General features: G+C 32.4%; 2 protein-coding genes across 2 annotated transcripts in view; one reads left to right on the plus strand and one right to left on the minus strand.

The window, feature by feature from the left end:
• Positions 1–35: 35 nt before the first annotated feature.
• The window catches only part of LOC119681910 (protein TANC2), a gene marked incomplete at its 5' end in the record, with an annotated part of 33374 nt that continues 17020 nt past the window's right edge, over positions 36–16389 (minus strand). The window contains 3 exons of the mRNA XM_038095223.1: positions 36–427; positions 509–3756; positions 4673–4949. Coding sequence (XP_037951151.1) covers positions 98–427; positions 509–3756; positions 4673–4949 — 3855 coding nt within the window. The remainder of the gene's footprint in view (positions 428–508; positions 3757–4672; positions 4950–16389) is intronic.
• Positions 12550–13245, plus strand: LOC119673338 (secreted RxLR effector protein 161-like). The gene is made up of 2 exons (XM_038084603.1): positions 12550–12954; positions 13010–13245. Exons 1-2 carry the CDS (start codon positions 12567–12569, stop codon positions 13180–13182), a joined length of 561 nt encoding a protein of 186 aa, XP_037940531.1. The 5' UTR covers positions 12550–12566; the 3' UTR covers positions 13183–13245.

A 16389-nucleotide genomic window follows, 5' to 3' on the forward strand; every position in this document is an offset into this window, starting at 1 on the left:
TTTAGTACAAAATTAATAAATTAAGTTACGCCTTTTTTTATCTATTATAAATAAGAAACAAAAAAGAAAGACCTCCATTAATTTTTAAATGCAAAAATTATAAATCAGTGATCTCATGTTGAGATTCTGTCACTCTCAAGATATTTTCTGCACCGGCATTGGTTTCATATTTGCGTAACGCTTTCGCTTGACTGTCATCATTAGTTATACGATTTAACAGTTCGGTTTGTATACGTTTGAGTACTTCTATTACTTCCGATCCAACTCCACTATGAGCTGCCTTTTGCATTGCCTCGTTAGCATCAACCAATGCTTCATTGACTTCACCATTCTCCATGCGTGCTTTGCAACGTGCGTAATAGCCTTCGTAACTTTGTGGTTTTTGCACTATCGCCTGCGTCGCTAAATCAATGGATTCTTCAAGTTCCTACAAAATAAAAATAATATTTTTTATTAAATTGATTGCAATTATAGGTTTAAATAAATTTGTTTATAGTTAAAAACTTACATTTAATTTTCGCTTACAGCGTGAAAGATTTAGCAATAAATTTGTACGTAACTGTGCAAAAACGCTGCTACGCTCTACTAAATTTTCCAAAGTTTTAATTTTCCTCAATGCATATTGATAACGGTAAGCAGAATCATTAAAACGATTTTTACGATATAACACATTACCATCTTCCAGCAATTTATTGAGGAGTACTATCAATATCTCTGGTTTACCCATTGCCATGCTCCATGTGGTTGGTCCAATTTTTGCACCTTTCCTTAAGAACACCTGTACAACTTGTATGTTTCGACATGCTATAGAGCGATCTAGCGGACGCATGCCATTAACGTCTACATGTTCAATATTGGCTCCTTGTTCAAGCAAATATTGCACCAAATTTGCCGATCCTTGGTAGGCTGCCAAATCTAAAGCTGTACGTCCATTGTTATCAGCATGATTTTTATCACAGCCCTTCTCAATTAAACATTTAGCTGCAGTCTGTCGTCCACGTAAACAAGCCCAAGAGAGAGCGGTAAATCCATCGTGATCTTGTGCCTCTAATGTTGCACCACGATCTGTTAACAGTTCCAACAATTCAATATGTCCCTCTTCAGCTGCAATCATTAGCGGAGTCTTCTTCGTAGCACCCACCGCTTCGTCTATATCAGCGCCGTTTTGTAATAATTTTTCCACCACTGCCCAGTGTCCTTCTTTTACGGCTAACCAGAGTGCTGTGAATCCTTGTTTATTGTAGGCATCAATTTTGGCACCTCGTGAAATGAGTATACCAAGCGCATCTATACAACCGTTGCGTGCTGCAGCTGTGATGGCTAAGTCACCTGTGGAATGCTCTACTTCGTTTATGTCAACATCATCTACTTCTAATAGATCTTCTAGTATAGTTACATGATCTTTACCCGCAGCAGCAATTAGTGCTTGTTGTATGGCTGCATTTAAGCTCATGTCATCTGTGTTTGGACGCGGTGTCCAATCACAAGCCAATAAATACTTAACTACATTTAAACGGCCAGTGCGTGCTGCATGCACCAGAGCACAACGTTGTGTTATATCTGTTTGTCCCAGACTGCTGCCAGCAGCAACCAATAGACGAACAACATCACAGTGTCCACGCATAGCCGCTAATATAAGGGGTGTGCTACCTTGACTGTTTGTTAAGGTAACATCTGCACCAAATTCTAGTAGCAAACTCACCATAGGAACTATGCCCTCATAAGCAGCTAAGCATAATATGGGGGCTTCACCCATGAACTCTGTGCGGTAATGAGGTGAAGCACCAGCAAGCAATACCAAACGAGAAACTTTTACATTTGGGCTATAAACGTTTCGCAGCGACCCAAGAGCTGCGGAAATATTATCTGTTACTGAAGCCATCCAATATGACTGCACATCTCGTGGAATTATACCGCCTTGACAATTACGATAGATATGTGCTTTTAGCATATGATGTCCAAGCTCTAGTGTTTGCTCTGGATCTAATGGCGCTTGCAGACGTGAAAGTCTAAACGCAATAGCAGCATGTCCTAAACGAAAATCGCACAAAAACTTTGTAGACTCGCCTTCATCGCGTCGTATAAGCCATTCTCGAAAGGATGAATGGAAAAACATATAAGTATTGTCAATGCGTTTTATTAGGAAGCCATCTAGTAATTTAAAGCGTTGAAGAAATTCATCAAGACTTATAACTTCATCAGTTTTCATAGCACATATTGTATAATATATTTCATTAAGTGTCAATGGGTATAGGGTAGCCAAGCAGACATTCAATATAGACGCAACTTTTTCAAAGCTGCTGGCGGTAGGAAAACGCAAATTAAAATGTAATAAAAATATCTGCGCTAACGATACTGGTAGTACTTTATAGCTAGTGGATTTGATCACCAACTGTCCACGTTCAATGAGATCTAGTATAAGTTTGGCGTAAAGCATGGAACCTCTTGTTAGGGTTTGTAAGTGTCCAACGAATTTTAACTGGCCTGTGCTGTTGTCTTTAACAGTTCCAATATTGCTCTGTATTTCAATGCTGTGGTTAACACGGAATGTTATATAGTCCAGCATGTCCTTTTGCAAAAGATCATTGGATGCCCAACTGTCCAAAGTCATTTTTGTATAAGACAAACCTTTTACAAAATCTAACATTTGTGTGCGCACAGTTGCAACTACTTTCAACCATGAAGGAAAATGTTGTGTCATCTTAGCAAGAAATGTGGCTATGGTATGACCATGATCGGGACGATGATACTCAGCCTCGCAAAGACCATCAATAAGTATAACACAAGTTTTTGCTGGTATTTTGCCAGATTTTTTAAGTATTGTCAATGGCTCTAATATGGCCATACGCATAACACGTTCGGCATCAGCAATACATTCCTTAACATTTAATATGTCTTGTAAATGTTGTTCGCTAAGCAAATAATCTCTATAGGCGGCTAACTGCGGTGCTTGACATAATTGTGCGGCCAGTGAATGGACAAAATCTGGTACTAAACACGTGGAACTTGAATCGGCTTGACAGAAATGATAACCCACAATATAGGAGGCTAATGCACGTATACGCTCATGTCCTACATTGATTTGAGAGTATATACCATCAGGATCTGCACTTAAGGTATCTTTACGTCTGCCAAAGCATGAGTACTCGACAAGTTGTAATATCAAAGCCGTTTTGCCAGTACCTGGATTACCATTTATTAATACACCTGGTGTTTCCGTTGCTGTTAATACATTTGAAAGTTCACGCAATAACCACTGACGACCAACAAATGGAGGATCTGGTTCTGGCAAAGGAACCTCAAAGAATAGTGGTTTTAATGCTAGTTGTTGCACAGGTGGTGCTTGTATGCTCGGTTTATAAATGGCGTTACGTTTACTAACACCACTTACTTGTGCCGATCGTGCTGAACGGCGTGCTGCGGATTTGCGTGTTTTCACGGGAAATGGTTCATAGCCATTACTACCGTCAGTTAGAGAACAATTGGCTTTAAATTTATCTGATAAACTTAGTGCATCGTCTTTCGTCACAACTGATAGTTGACTGCCAAAGCTGTCGTTATTATAGATGTTGCTGCCACCATTCGGTAGTAATGTTTGCTCTGGACTTATATTGTGTGATGAACTGCTGCTTGCTCTTGTGTTTCCGTTAACGTTTTGATCTTGATCGAGGAGTAGAAGACCAAGACGGGTGCGTAATTGATCGTTTTGCTTATCGATTGACGTTGCATTCCGATCGTTGTTAAGATTTTCACCGCCTGTAAAAACGATAAAAAATTTTAAAAACTAATGAATATATGCTTTAAAGTATATTTACTCAAATATAAATATCAAATATAAAATTAATTAAAACGTGCGAAGAAAACATGCAATGAAAAACATGCGAATTCAATTAAAATTTAACTCAAGGAACAAAAAATAACTTTTTTATGCAAGAACGATTATGAATTTAAAGAATCCTGCCTGCTAATTGATTTAAGCCAGCATCAGATGAATTCGAATTTACGCTCCATAATGACTTTATTTTTCCGAAAACTAAAGATGATAGATGTCCGGCGTAAACTGAAGTACCAGCGAGGCTTAAACGATTCAAACGATTTTCACTGCCGGTTGTGTTTGTTGTTGCTGCTTTCACGTTGTTACTAACATTCTTACGACGTCTTCGGGTCACCACCGAATCAGAACATGTCGATGTATTAAGAACATTGGTATCTTTGGCTTTGTGTTTGATTATAGCAATGATATAGAAATGAATAAAAATGATATTGAAATGAATAGACATAAATAAATATTAAAAGAAAATATAAAAATATAAAATATGCTATATATAATATATAGCATATTAAAAAAACTTGTCTTAAATTAGTCTTTAAGAGGTTAATTATCGCCCCCTTTGATTACATTTTTCTGGTTGTGAAACCATCCTTAAAAATTTTAAAAGAGTTTTGAATAAATTCATTTTCTTTTCTTAGATGTAGTGTCCCAAATATATACACTATAATACAACCGCTAACCAAATGTTGCAAATCTGTTTATAAATGACTGGGATTTTATCATAAGCTCATTTCTATGATCATTAAGTATGTGTCACTTTTGATGAATATGAAGTATATGCGATCATAATGATATATTAAATCATTTCCATATACAATAAAAATTAGCCTTTAAACTTACCTGATAATATCGTAGCAGTGTCAATAGGACAACCGCCATTTGAAGCGGCACGTCTATGTCCAGTTAAAGCATTTCGTAGATTTTTATGATTGAAGAAACGACGTCGTGTCGGTGGTGTGGCAAATGAGGATGCATTGATTTCGCTATAATTGCTATTATGTACATCAGCAACAACAGTATATGTTGTTGCTCCTTTAGTGCTAGAAACAGCCTTAGGTAATTTTCCAATGCTGGCATAACGGTGATGTTCCGGTGATAGAGACTCTTGCCGGTTTTGCTAAAAAAATGAAAATTATATGAAAAAAAAACTTTTAATAAAACGAGAAGAATATGAAAATAAATTTTTTATTAAATGTGACCAAGTGCTTATGGAAATGTTCATGTTTTCATTTTTATCAATGATGAAAGTTCAAGTCTGGCATGTGCGCGTCCATCATGTACATAAATTCGTTTCATACGAATTCATTGCGACTATAAACATAACTGACTACTAAAGACTTAAATAGAAAAAAATCATATATTATTGCTTAGAGCTGCGCTTAAGATTTTATTTTTTTATTAAAATAAACTCTTGCCAAGCGAAATTGTCTAGAATAAAACGAAGTGTAATGCTTTTAAATGAATTATTTTTTATGAAAAAATAACTAATCCGGAAAATTTTAAAATGTACTGAAATATACTAAAAAATATGTAGGTAGAAAAGCATAACATATTGATTTGCCGTAATCAAGCGGTTATGTGTAGTCTTTTGCGTTGGAAAGATAAGTGGGTTTAAGTTTGTGATAGAAGTACGAAGATAAACTATAAGCGATTGTGAAGTTAGCAATATATGATTTTAATTTAACAAAAATGCCATTTGTACAAAATTTACATAAAAAATAAATGATACATTATCTATTAAATAAATGATTCAAGTTTATTAAATGTGTGTGTTTTAATATTTCTCCTATTTTATAATGCTTTTAACTCATCACAAAACTATTGGAAGCTATTTAACTAATGTAAATTTTTTCGTCGATTCTTCTTAATATTTTTGATGGATTGCGAAAATTCCGATGGTTCCATTTGTGGAATTAATTGGCTTAGCTGTCACTATATGTAAAATCCTCTGGTATTCGTGAAATTTGACTTTGATTTCTGCATATTTTATGTTTATTCTGCTCCATTTTTCCTCTTTGGATATCTTCTTTGATTAATATATCTTAAGTATGCGTCTCTAGGTAAGTTAGGTTAGGTTATGTTGGCTGACCAAAAGGGCAACGCAATGAATCATTAGGGTCGCAATGGATCTGGTTTTAATTTTTTAACGATAATGTGCATCACTTACGATGTGCGTGTTATTATCAAATTTTCTTAGAATTTCAACAGAAACTTCAGGTATGCGCTACAGTCCTGTAAAACTGACAGACCCTAAGTATTTTAGTCGAGTTCTTAAGAGATCCGGGCAGTTACATAGAAGATGCTCCAGAGTTTCCTTTGCATTCGACTAATTAATTCTTCTTCTTCTTTGCTTGATCAAAAGCGAGTTAATTTCTGAAGCACTTTTATTCAATAGGGTCTGTGGCCAAATCTTATCATAAGATTTTGTAGATGATTTTGTAGAAGTAAACTTTGAAGTTCAGCTTATCTTTCTGATGGAATATATATATACTGCATTAGATTTCAGAGAATGCAATTCTAATTAGTGTGCGCCTTCACAGAATCGAATCTTATTAATTGGTAAAGTTAAGCCGTTGATAATCATATATCTTTGGTTAATGTTGAAGAATATGCGGCTGTTTTCAAAAATGTTAGTACTCGACAAAATACAATCAATCAAAGTAGGAGCAACAGGTTGAAGTGTTATGTAGTTGGAAGGGATCCACTTACACCTGTTTACTCATTATATTGCCGTATAAATATCGAAGGGTTTGAAATCAATTTGAACTATTAATAAAGTCTTAAATGAATTTTAAGTGAAGGTTTTGTTATTGAAAAAGCTCCTTTGCAAAATAAGTCTCTAGTATATTCAATCTAAGTTGAGTATTCCCTGGATATAATAATAAGGCAGATGTTAAACTGTTTCTTGTCTTTCTCTTAATGAGAGTCACAGGAATCAGAAATGAGACAAAATAATAACAAGGTTGAAACAAATATTGAAACATCAACAGAAATAGAAAGAAATATACATCTATTGATATATTTTATATTGAAATAGCTAAGTTGAAAACGTAAAACGAATATAGTCTACCTTTCATGTTATGTTCAAAGCCTTGTGTAGATCTCAGGTCCATCCATGCGATTTCCTTCCAATTTGTTAACGATTATTTATAAAGTAAAAAGTTGCAAAAAAAGTAGGGATATTCAGCCCAAAATAACTTGACAAAAACGAATTATACATAAAAATTTATCAAAGACTGAATTGTTCTAGTTCGTTCAGAATATGTTTAATTTGTTTCAACCTTTCTTAAGATTAAACTTTAATAGTTTGCGCAGTTTGAACCAATTAGGACTTAATTGGGCTATAAACCTCATATTACTGTCACACAAATTTGGGAAAACTGCTGAATGCAATAAAAATACAGGCATTGCTTTCTTTAACAAGTAATCGTAACGAGGAGTGCATTTTGTGTAGGATATTTTTTTTGTTTTTGATATTTCTGGGATTTTTTTTGACAAGTTGTCAATAGTGAATTTTTTTTCTATTATATTTGACATTTCCGATTGTTTTAATTTACTTATTTATTATATGACTTAATTATTTTTTGAAATATATGCAATGTATTTACAAACAAAAATAGTATTTGAAAGTCGTTTTGCAGTGATGAAATTTTAATATAAAAAATAATTTAAATTAATCTTAAATCTTAACTACAATTTATAGAAACAAATATGAATGTCTTCGTCGAAATTTTTGTTAATATTAAAATAATAATAAAAAATGTATTTATAATATCTAATATAAAATAAAATTGAATAGCATAATATTTATTTATGTATGGTGTAGAGTCGTTGTAAATCAAATGAAATAGTTCAATAATTTTGAGCATTAATACAAGAAATGGATACTAGGAATTATTATTAATAGTATGTACACAGAATAAAGTTTTAACATTCATAACCAGTTTTTATATGTTGTTAATTTCACTGAATATATGTTTCACTATCTGTTTGTAAGTTACGGAAACTGTCGCTGTATAATGTTTGATGGTGTATAAACAATTATGTGTACCATTTAAATCCGTTGTATTGATTCGCTATGTGGGCAACTCCTTACACTTGTTTGTATCCTCCTCTACTATTAAAACTAATACTAAGTTTCGACTTTGAACTCAACTTGTATTAATGCTTTCAATGCGTGGTAGTGCTGAGCTTAGGTAGTGCATGGAGTTAATATTTTAAATTATTTCAATAGTCTGTCCGTATATAAAACGCCTTTTGGACTTTTAGCCGATGCAATCAATTATTATCTTTAACAAGTTTTTGCATATTTCTTTTTGAGCAGAAAGTCTTTCGTTAACTTTATTATTAAACTTCTTAAATTTATGTTTTTAATAAAGTTTTAAAGCCAACTCGTCTATATAGAAATATAATATAAGCTTAAAGTGTTAATCTATTATTATAGTTATGTTTTGGTCATTTTGTATAATTATTCTAAGGTAGGAATTTAATTACTACAATTAGATTAAATTATATGTCAGTACAGATACGAATTAAAATAATTAGTAAATTTTAAGGTAAGGTGCCGACAATTTTTATTAATTACTTAAAAATGTGCAAATTTAAAATGTGTCAGTTCGAAATATGTGAGTTTAAAAAATGGTAGTTCGAAATCTTTCGGTATCTGACTATAATAAAAATATTAATTTATTTTGCAATTCAATTATAGGATTAAAAAAATATGTCAACAGGATAATATTTTGTTGGTCACCGTGTTCATTAGATTTCTATAGATTACTTATTTAAAATTAGTATTTAAAGCTGTAATCTAAAGAAAAAAATTTGATATTTTTTAATATGTACCAGTGTACCGAATATTGAATTTATATAGCAAAGGTTAAGAAAAACAATTGCTTGTAAATTTTGCGTGTATCCTGTTATCTGTTTACTGTTAACAGAAAATTTCAAAACTAGATTAGATTTTTCATTTTACAATTTTAAACAGTTTGATGTATAAAGCAGTACTTATAATTCAAATAGTATTTGTTGTTATGTAAAGTACTTTTTAAATATTAATTGCCTGGCAACTCTGGCCTGTCATTATTCTATATTCCTTTTGTAATTATTATTCATTATTCATTTTTAGTATAGTTAATAAAGCGAAGTAAAGAACATGTTAAAAATACATCGGACCGTGTTTCACTTTTGCTAAAAATATATAATAGGTTATGGGCCCAGCACGCTTCCACTGCGAAGTAAAAAGCACGTGCACATAAAAAGTAGATTTAATACGTGTATACAAATGTCGGGAACGGTGATTCGAGTTGAACCGCTTAACGCGGAAAACTACGATACATGGAAATTACAAATGAAAGCTATTCTCATAAAAAACGATTTATGGTCATATGTCGAAGGTACTGCGTCGTGTCCAACGGGCGAAGGGGCTGCAAAATGGATCAGCTTTGATCAGAAAGCGTGTGCTGATATAATGTTATCAGTAAGTGCATCAGAATTAAGATTAATTGCAGAATGCACAAATTCAAACGAAATGTGGATGAAACTACAAGCCACATATTCATCAAAAGGGCCTGCGCGCAAGGCGACGTTGCTGAAAAAGGTTGCACTTTCGCGCATGAAGGAGGGTGAAAAGGTTAGAGAGCACCTCAACGATTTTTTTGAAGCCGTGGCAAAATTAAAGGAAATTGACGTCACCATCGGGGATGAGCTTCTGGCCATACTGCTCCTATATAGCCTACCCGATTCTTTTAATACTTTCAGGTGCGCGTTAGAAACGCGCGACGAGCTGCCAAAGCCAGACATACTTCGAGTGAAAATATTAGAAGAAGCTGAATCGCAAAGGACAAAAGAAGACAGACATAGTGATGAAAACTCTCTATACATAAATCGAAATAAAAGCCGAAACGCAAAACAAAACAAACGATACAGTGATTCTAAACGAAACAAACAATGTTTTAATTGTGGCAAAATCGGACATTTTGCACGTGGATGTAAAAATAAAGCAAAAGCTGAAAATAACACGCAATTGAAAAATTCGGAAAAATCTGTAAACAATAATTTTAGCTATCATGCTGAAGATGCATTTATTAGCTCAATAAAAGAAAATTATTGGTGCCTAGATAGTGGATGTACTGCCCATTTAAGTGCAAACCGTGAATATTTTACAGACTTTCAAAAATCGAATAAAGTGCTTAACTTAGCAAACGACAACACAACAAATATAAACGGCGTCGGTAAAATGAAAATAACTGTAGACGTATACGGTCGTGATAATAACATTGATCTTAAAGAAGTTCTATATGTCGAGGACTTGCGTACAAGTCTACTTTCTGTATCAAAAATAGTGGACAGCGGATATGAAGTGCATTTTCGCCCTTCAGATGCAATCGTATTGGACAAATATCAGAAGGTTATAACTCGAGCGAAAAGATGTGGAAATCTTTTTATTGTTGAAAATAAAAATCATTTTGCACAAGTTGCTGAAGAAAAATGTGACATTGAAAAGTGGCACCAGAAAATGGGCCACATAAATGAAAACGATCTTAAAAAATTGGCTAGTAATAACCTAGTACACGGATTAAAATTAAATCCTAAACAAAAACTTCCGACTTGCGAAATTTGTATTAGTGAAAAACAAATACAAAAACCATTTCCTAAGAGTAAAGAAACTAGAACAAGTGACTTATTAGAGATCGTGCATAGTGATGTGTGCGGACCAATGAGAACAGCATCAAATTCGGATGCAAAATATTTCGTAACATTTATTGATGACAAATCACGCTATTGTCAAGTATATTTTATAAAACAAAAATCCGATGTATTAAATGTATTTAAGCAATACAAAAGAGCAGTAGAAACATTTACGGGTAAACGAATTAAGGCTTTACAATCAGACAATGGTAGAGAATACGTTAATTCTGAATTTAATTTATTCTTGAGGAAATTTGGTATACAAAGACGCTTAACTGCTCCATATACGCCGGAGCAAAATGGTATTGCTGAACGTAAAAACAGAATTCTAGTTGAAATGGCCCGTTGCATGATGAAACAAGCTGAAGTTCCGCCAAATTTTTGGGCAGAGGCCATAAATACAGCGTGCTATATTCGGAATAGGTGTCCTACAAAAGCATTGAACGGTGTAGTACCGCACAAGTTGTGGACTGGTAAAATGCCAACTATTGTACATTTTCAAGTATTTGGCTCTAAAGCATATGTCCTAAAAAAGGATAAGACTAGAGATAAATTCGATTCTAAGTCAGAACCTTACATGTTTGTTGGATATTCAAACGAAGCGAAAGCCTATCGGCTGTGGTCACCTACAAAACGAAATATAACAATAAGCCGTGATGTCGTGTTCGTAAACAAAAATATCTATCATAATAAATACGAAAACATTTATATTATCAATGAAAACGACTGCCAAACAAATGATTATATCGATATTGCGTTCGAAAATTGTGAAAATCAGAAACTGTCGGTCAATCCGAAAATTGTAGAAAATACAGATACGCGAGAAGAAAACTCCATTCGTAGAAGAGGTCGTCCGAGACTTATTCGCACAAATTCACGCGGTAGGCCTCGAAAAGAATATTACACGTCAAATCGGAATGGTGAAGAATCATCCAACGAAGACGAAAATACAAGTTCAGTAAGAAAAATTGCTGATAAAAAACATTCAGATGATGAACCTGACAACAACGTTTTTGAAGATTGTGAAATGGCGTTTCTCACTACATATCAAACTCCAGTAACGATTTTGGAGGCACTTGAAAGCGATGAAACAAATTCCTGGTCAAAAGCGCTAGAAGACGAAATGGTGGCACAACTAAAGAATAAAACATGGGAAGTGGTCGAAAGACCGAAATCACGAAGAGTTATTGGGAATAGATTCGTGCTTCGAACTAAAGATGACGGAAAACAGAAAGTACGATTAGTAGCGAAGGGTTTTGCACAACGACCAGGTGAAGACTTTCATGATACGTTTTCTCCAGTCGCTCGTTCAACATCTATAAGACTACTTGCGGCACTGGCAGCAAAAATGGATTTGGAGATCCATCAGATGGATGTCATTACAGCATACCTAAATGGAGAGCTCGAAGAGAGTGTCTTCATGGAAATTCCCGATTATCTTATACCATTCCTGAACAAAGTTGTTTCATCAAAACCAGTGGGAAAAACTTCAACAATATTGTGTGGAAAAGTTAAAGAAACAGCGCAGCATTGGTTAAAGGCGATTAAATCAAGTAAGTCACCTGTATGTTTATTAAAGAAAGCTCTTTATGGACTCCGTCAGTCTGGGCTATCATGGTACATGAAATTGACAAAGAAACTACAGAATATGGGTCTAAGTGCAGTACAACAGGATCCTTGTGTATTCACTAAGCGAGAAGGCAACGACATTGTTTTGATGACAATATATGTAGATGATTTACTAATAGCGTCCAATAATAAGTTTCGTATAAAAGAAATAAAGGCTGCACTTGCGAATGATTTCGAAATGAAGGATTTGGGAATAGTAAGTAATTGTCTTGGCATCGAGTTTCATCAAAATTTAAGCGATCATCAAGTTTTTCTTTCACAAGAGAAGTATGCAAAAAGCATCATTGAAAAGTTCAATATGAAAGACTGTAAACCAGTGAAGACTCCCATAGAATTGAACATTAAGTTAACGAAACCAACAAAAATTGATGAAGGTGTTATGAAGATGTATCCTTATCAAAGCTTGATAGGAGCATTAATGTACTTAGCTGTTACAACTCGACCTGATATTGCGTTTGCTGTAAACTTTCTTAGCCAGTTCAATTCAAATTATAACGTGGAACATTGGAAAGCAGCAAAACGAATTCTAAGATACCTTAAAGGTACAAGCAACTATGGTCTATTGTATGAGAAAGACAATGAAGAATTGTATGGTTTGGTTGACGCTGATTGGGGCGCTGACTTAAACGATAGACGTTCATATTCAGGGTATGCGTTCATTATATCAGGAGCAGCGATATGTTGGGAAGCTCGAAAGCAACGTACAGTAGCGCTTTCAAGCACTGAATCAGAATATATGGCCATATCTGAGGCCACAAAAGAAGTGTTATATCTAAAGGCAATCCTTGATGATGTTGGCATTACAAGTAAGACAATTGAAATCTTTAATGATAATCAAAGCGCTCAAAAATTAACGGAAAGCTTCAGGTATCATCCACGGACAAAGCACATTGATATTCGTTATCACTTTATTCGCAGCAAGGTTAACGACGGCACTGTTAAAATCAAATATATGCCAACAGAAGAAATGCCCGCAGACGTTCTTACCAAAGGACTCACTACAGAAAAGCATGTTAATTGCTTACGGAAATTAGGAATGAAATATTAAAGTCATATTTTATACATAATAAAAGCACTTTAAGAGGGGGTGTTGTTATGTAAAGTACTTTTTAAATATTAATTGCCTGGCAACTCTGGCCTGTCATTATTCTATATTCCTTTTGTAATTATTATTCATTATTCATTTTTAGTATAGTTAATAAAGCGAAGTAAAGAACATGTTAAAAATACATCGGACCGTGTTTCACTTTTGCTAAAAATATATAATAGTATTTAGTCAAGTGTAAAATAGTATTAAAATTATATAAATCATAAATAATAAATAATAAATAAATTTAAATTATTTAATAATTATTAATTATTTAAATTATTTGCATTAAATTTTCATATGTCTTACAAAATGAATACATTCATATATTATAAAATTAGAAAAGCATTATATATCAATTATAATACAAAAAAAACACTAACTAAACACTAAACACGTTACCATTGTAGACAGTAAAAATAATGTAACTGTAAAAACTTTATACAAAAATCTTTAACTATGTGTATTATCTAACAGCTAAATATATATATTTAGGACGTGTGCGAGTTAGGCTAAGTTGATGCTAAACCAAATGGGAGATTTTTTGGGATTTTTTGCACTGCACACATTTTGCCATTTACAAATCGACACATCACTACATTATCGGCACAACTTAGAATTTCCCTCATTTAGAACGCAACTTAGCCTAACTCGCACACGACCTTAGTATGGATTAATATTTTGCTTTACAAATTCAAATTTAATCCCCATTTCAATGTTTTTTGTTTTGCATATAATTTTCTTTCTTCGATTTAAGAAGACACTCTTTTTGAATTTAATCTAATATTTTTAAATACTAATAAATATTATTTTTGTTGTAAATTTGTTTGCTTTAAACGCTTATCATAGATTATATGAATAACATTAAATTTAATATGTTGAGATAGTAAAACATTTGACGTTATTACGTCTACGTTATTATAATAAGTTGTTTAGTTCAGTTTTAAATTTGAAAAAAAATTCTATACGATATTGCTGGAGGTAAAATATTTTAGAAAAATAATTGTTCGCATGCAACCCTGGGAAATGATCGAACAATCATGTCAGTTTTTTTAGTATTTAAAATGGCCGTGCAACAGTTCTTTAATTTAACGCGAAAGGAAACATTTAAAATTAATTGTATAATACGAAATACTATTTAAAGTTAATTTCAAATTGAACATTCAGAAACATTTTTAATGAATAAGTTTGTTTGGCTATTGAAACCCAAGATTTTAAAGTGCAATAAATCATAATTGAAGTGCGCAATGGTATTAACATTTGTACACGTTTGTATGTATGTGCATGTGAAAATAACGTTCAATTAAACGAATATTGAATGAATGCATTTTGAAAAATTGCATATATACAAAACAAAAACACTTAAAAAAATAAATGCGGCTTAAAAATGTAAACATAAAATGTGCATATAGATATTAAAAACAAAAAATTTATAACTTTTGATTGTTATGCTTGTCGCCGCGTGCAGTTTAAAGATTTATGTTGTTTTAGTTGGATTTTAGTAGCCGTAGTTGTTTTTGTAATTTTTTCGCAATTGGATACGGCAGAAACTGACATTTAATTTGAAATTCAATTTGAAATTATATTTGATTATATTGTATAAATATGGTATCTTGGCAATATTTGCAGTGAGAAAAGTGTGCAAAAGTTAAGCTTGGTGTCAAAATGTCTACTAAAGTAATAATTTTTTAACAGCAATGGTACGTGAAATATAAACATTGCATATGTATAAAAATATACGAGGCAAGTATTCTTTTTCGACAACTTTTTTTAATATTATATATTCAAATTTATTCTGCTTTGGTTTTTCAATTAATATCATATATTAATGCCCAACCTGTTATTATTATAAAAATTTGTGGTTTCAGTGATATAAATCTTTACATTGGCAACCATTAATATTCACTATAATTGCATACATTTGGTTCAAGAACCCGACATTATTAATAAATGTTTTCACAATTTTTAATTAATAAATGCCGATTTGATTTATATTTCTTTCCAAAGGCTTTGATTAATTCGGTTATGTCAAATTAACGAACTCATTTTGCACCTGGCAATTTTTTATACCTTGAAGTAGTTTTCTTTTTAAGATTTATGTTTTTTAAGATATGTAACTATTATATTAATAAAACATTTTATTAATATATAAATTAAAATCAATTGATTGGTATTTAGTTTAAGGAGTGTATAACAACTTGAACTATCTTTTATCTAATACTGACTAGATTGTGACTACTTAAAACAATTGAATAATATAAATAAACAGAAGTGTTGTAATAAAAAAAAAAAACAATTAATAGTTAAGTTCATTAATATATATATATAATTCTGCAAATTAGAACAAATATAAATTTTAACAGCAGAATTTATGTCTATTATTGGCGTACGCCGAGTTCGAGTAAACTGAAGTAAAGTAAATTGAAATTTCCTAGGGCTTTTTGCACTGCACTTATGTAAATATTTATTTATTGCACTTATTTAATAGTTTTGATTAAAAGTTTTCAAATTAATTGATTTATTTATTAAACATCATTAAATATAATTTACCCTACTAGAAATTCTGGTAAATACCAACATTTACTGCCATACCGACATCATTAACTATTTCCATAAATTTACCATCCATTTACTTGATTTCGCACACGGCTTTAGTGTGTAAATCTGCTTTTAAAAATTTAACATTTATTTTGATATTCCGCATTTGCAGCTCAAAAATTTATATTAATGATTAAAGTTATTGCCAAAAGTCACTGTTGATGGATATTCGGCAATATTTGAAACAGGTCTGAAGTTCTTTAAATATTCTTACTATATTAGTTTCTCATTCTGTATGAGAAATTAAACTTACCATTGATATGATTATTCCCAAAATAACAAATTACTTGAAACACAGTATTCAGGCAAAAGCAAGAATGCGGTCGGTACAAATTGTATCCATTAATTGTTACTATGTAGAAAGCAGATAACAGCTGGGGCATATGTGCCAATAATTATAACCTTTATTTTAATATGGTATATTTATTTAAGCTGTTCTAATTTCGTTTATTTCAGTTTTTTATATAACATGGAGAAGGAATTTTTTATTGCAGCTTTGACTAAAATTTAAGATAAAATATAAAATAAGGAAAAAAGAAAATGTGACTAACACAAT

Source organism: Teleopsis dalmanni, chromosome 1, assembly GCF_002237135.1.
Source record: "Teleopsis dalmanni isolate 2A chromosome 1, ASM223713v2, whole genome shotgun sequence".
In the NCBI taxonomy this organism is placed as follows: Eukaryota; Metazoa; Arthropoda; class Insecta; order Diptera; family Diopsidae; genus Teleopsis; species Teleopsis dalmanni.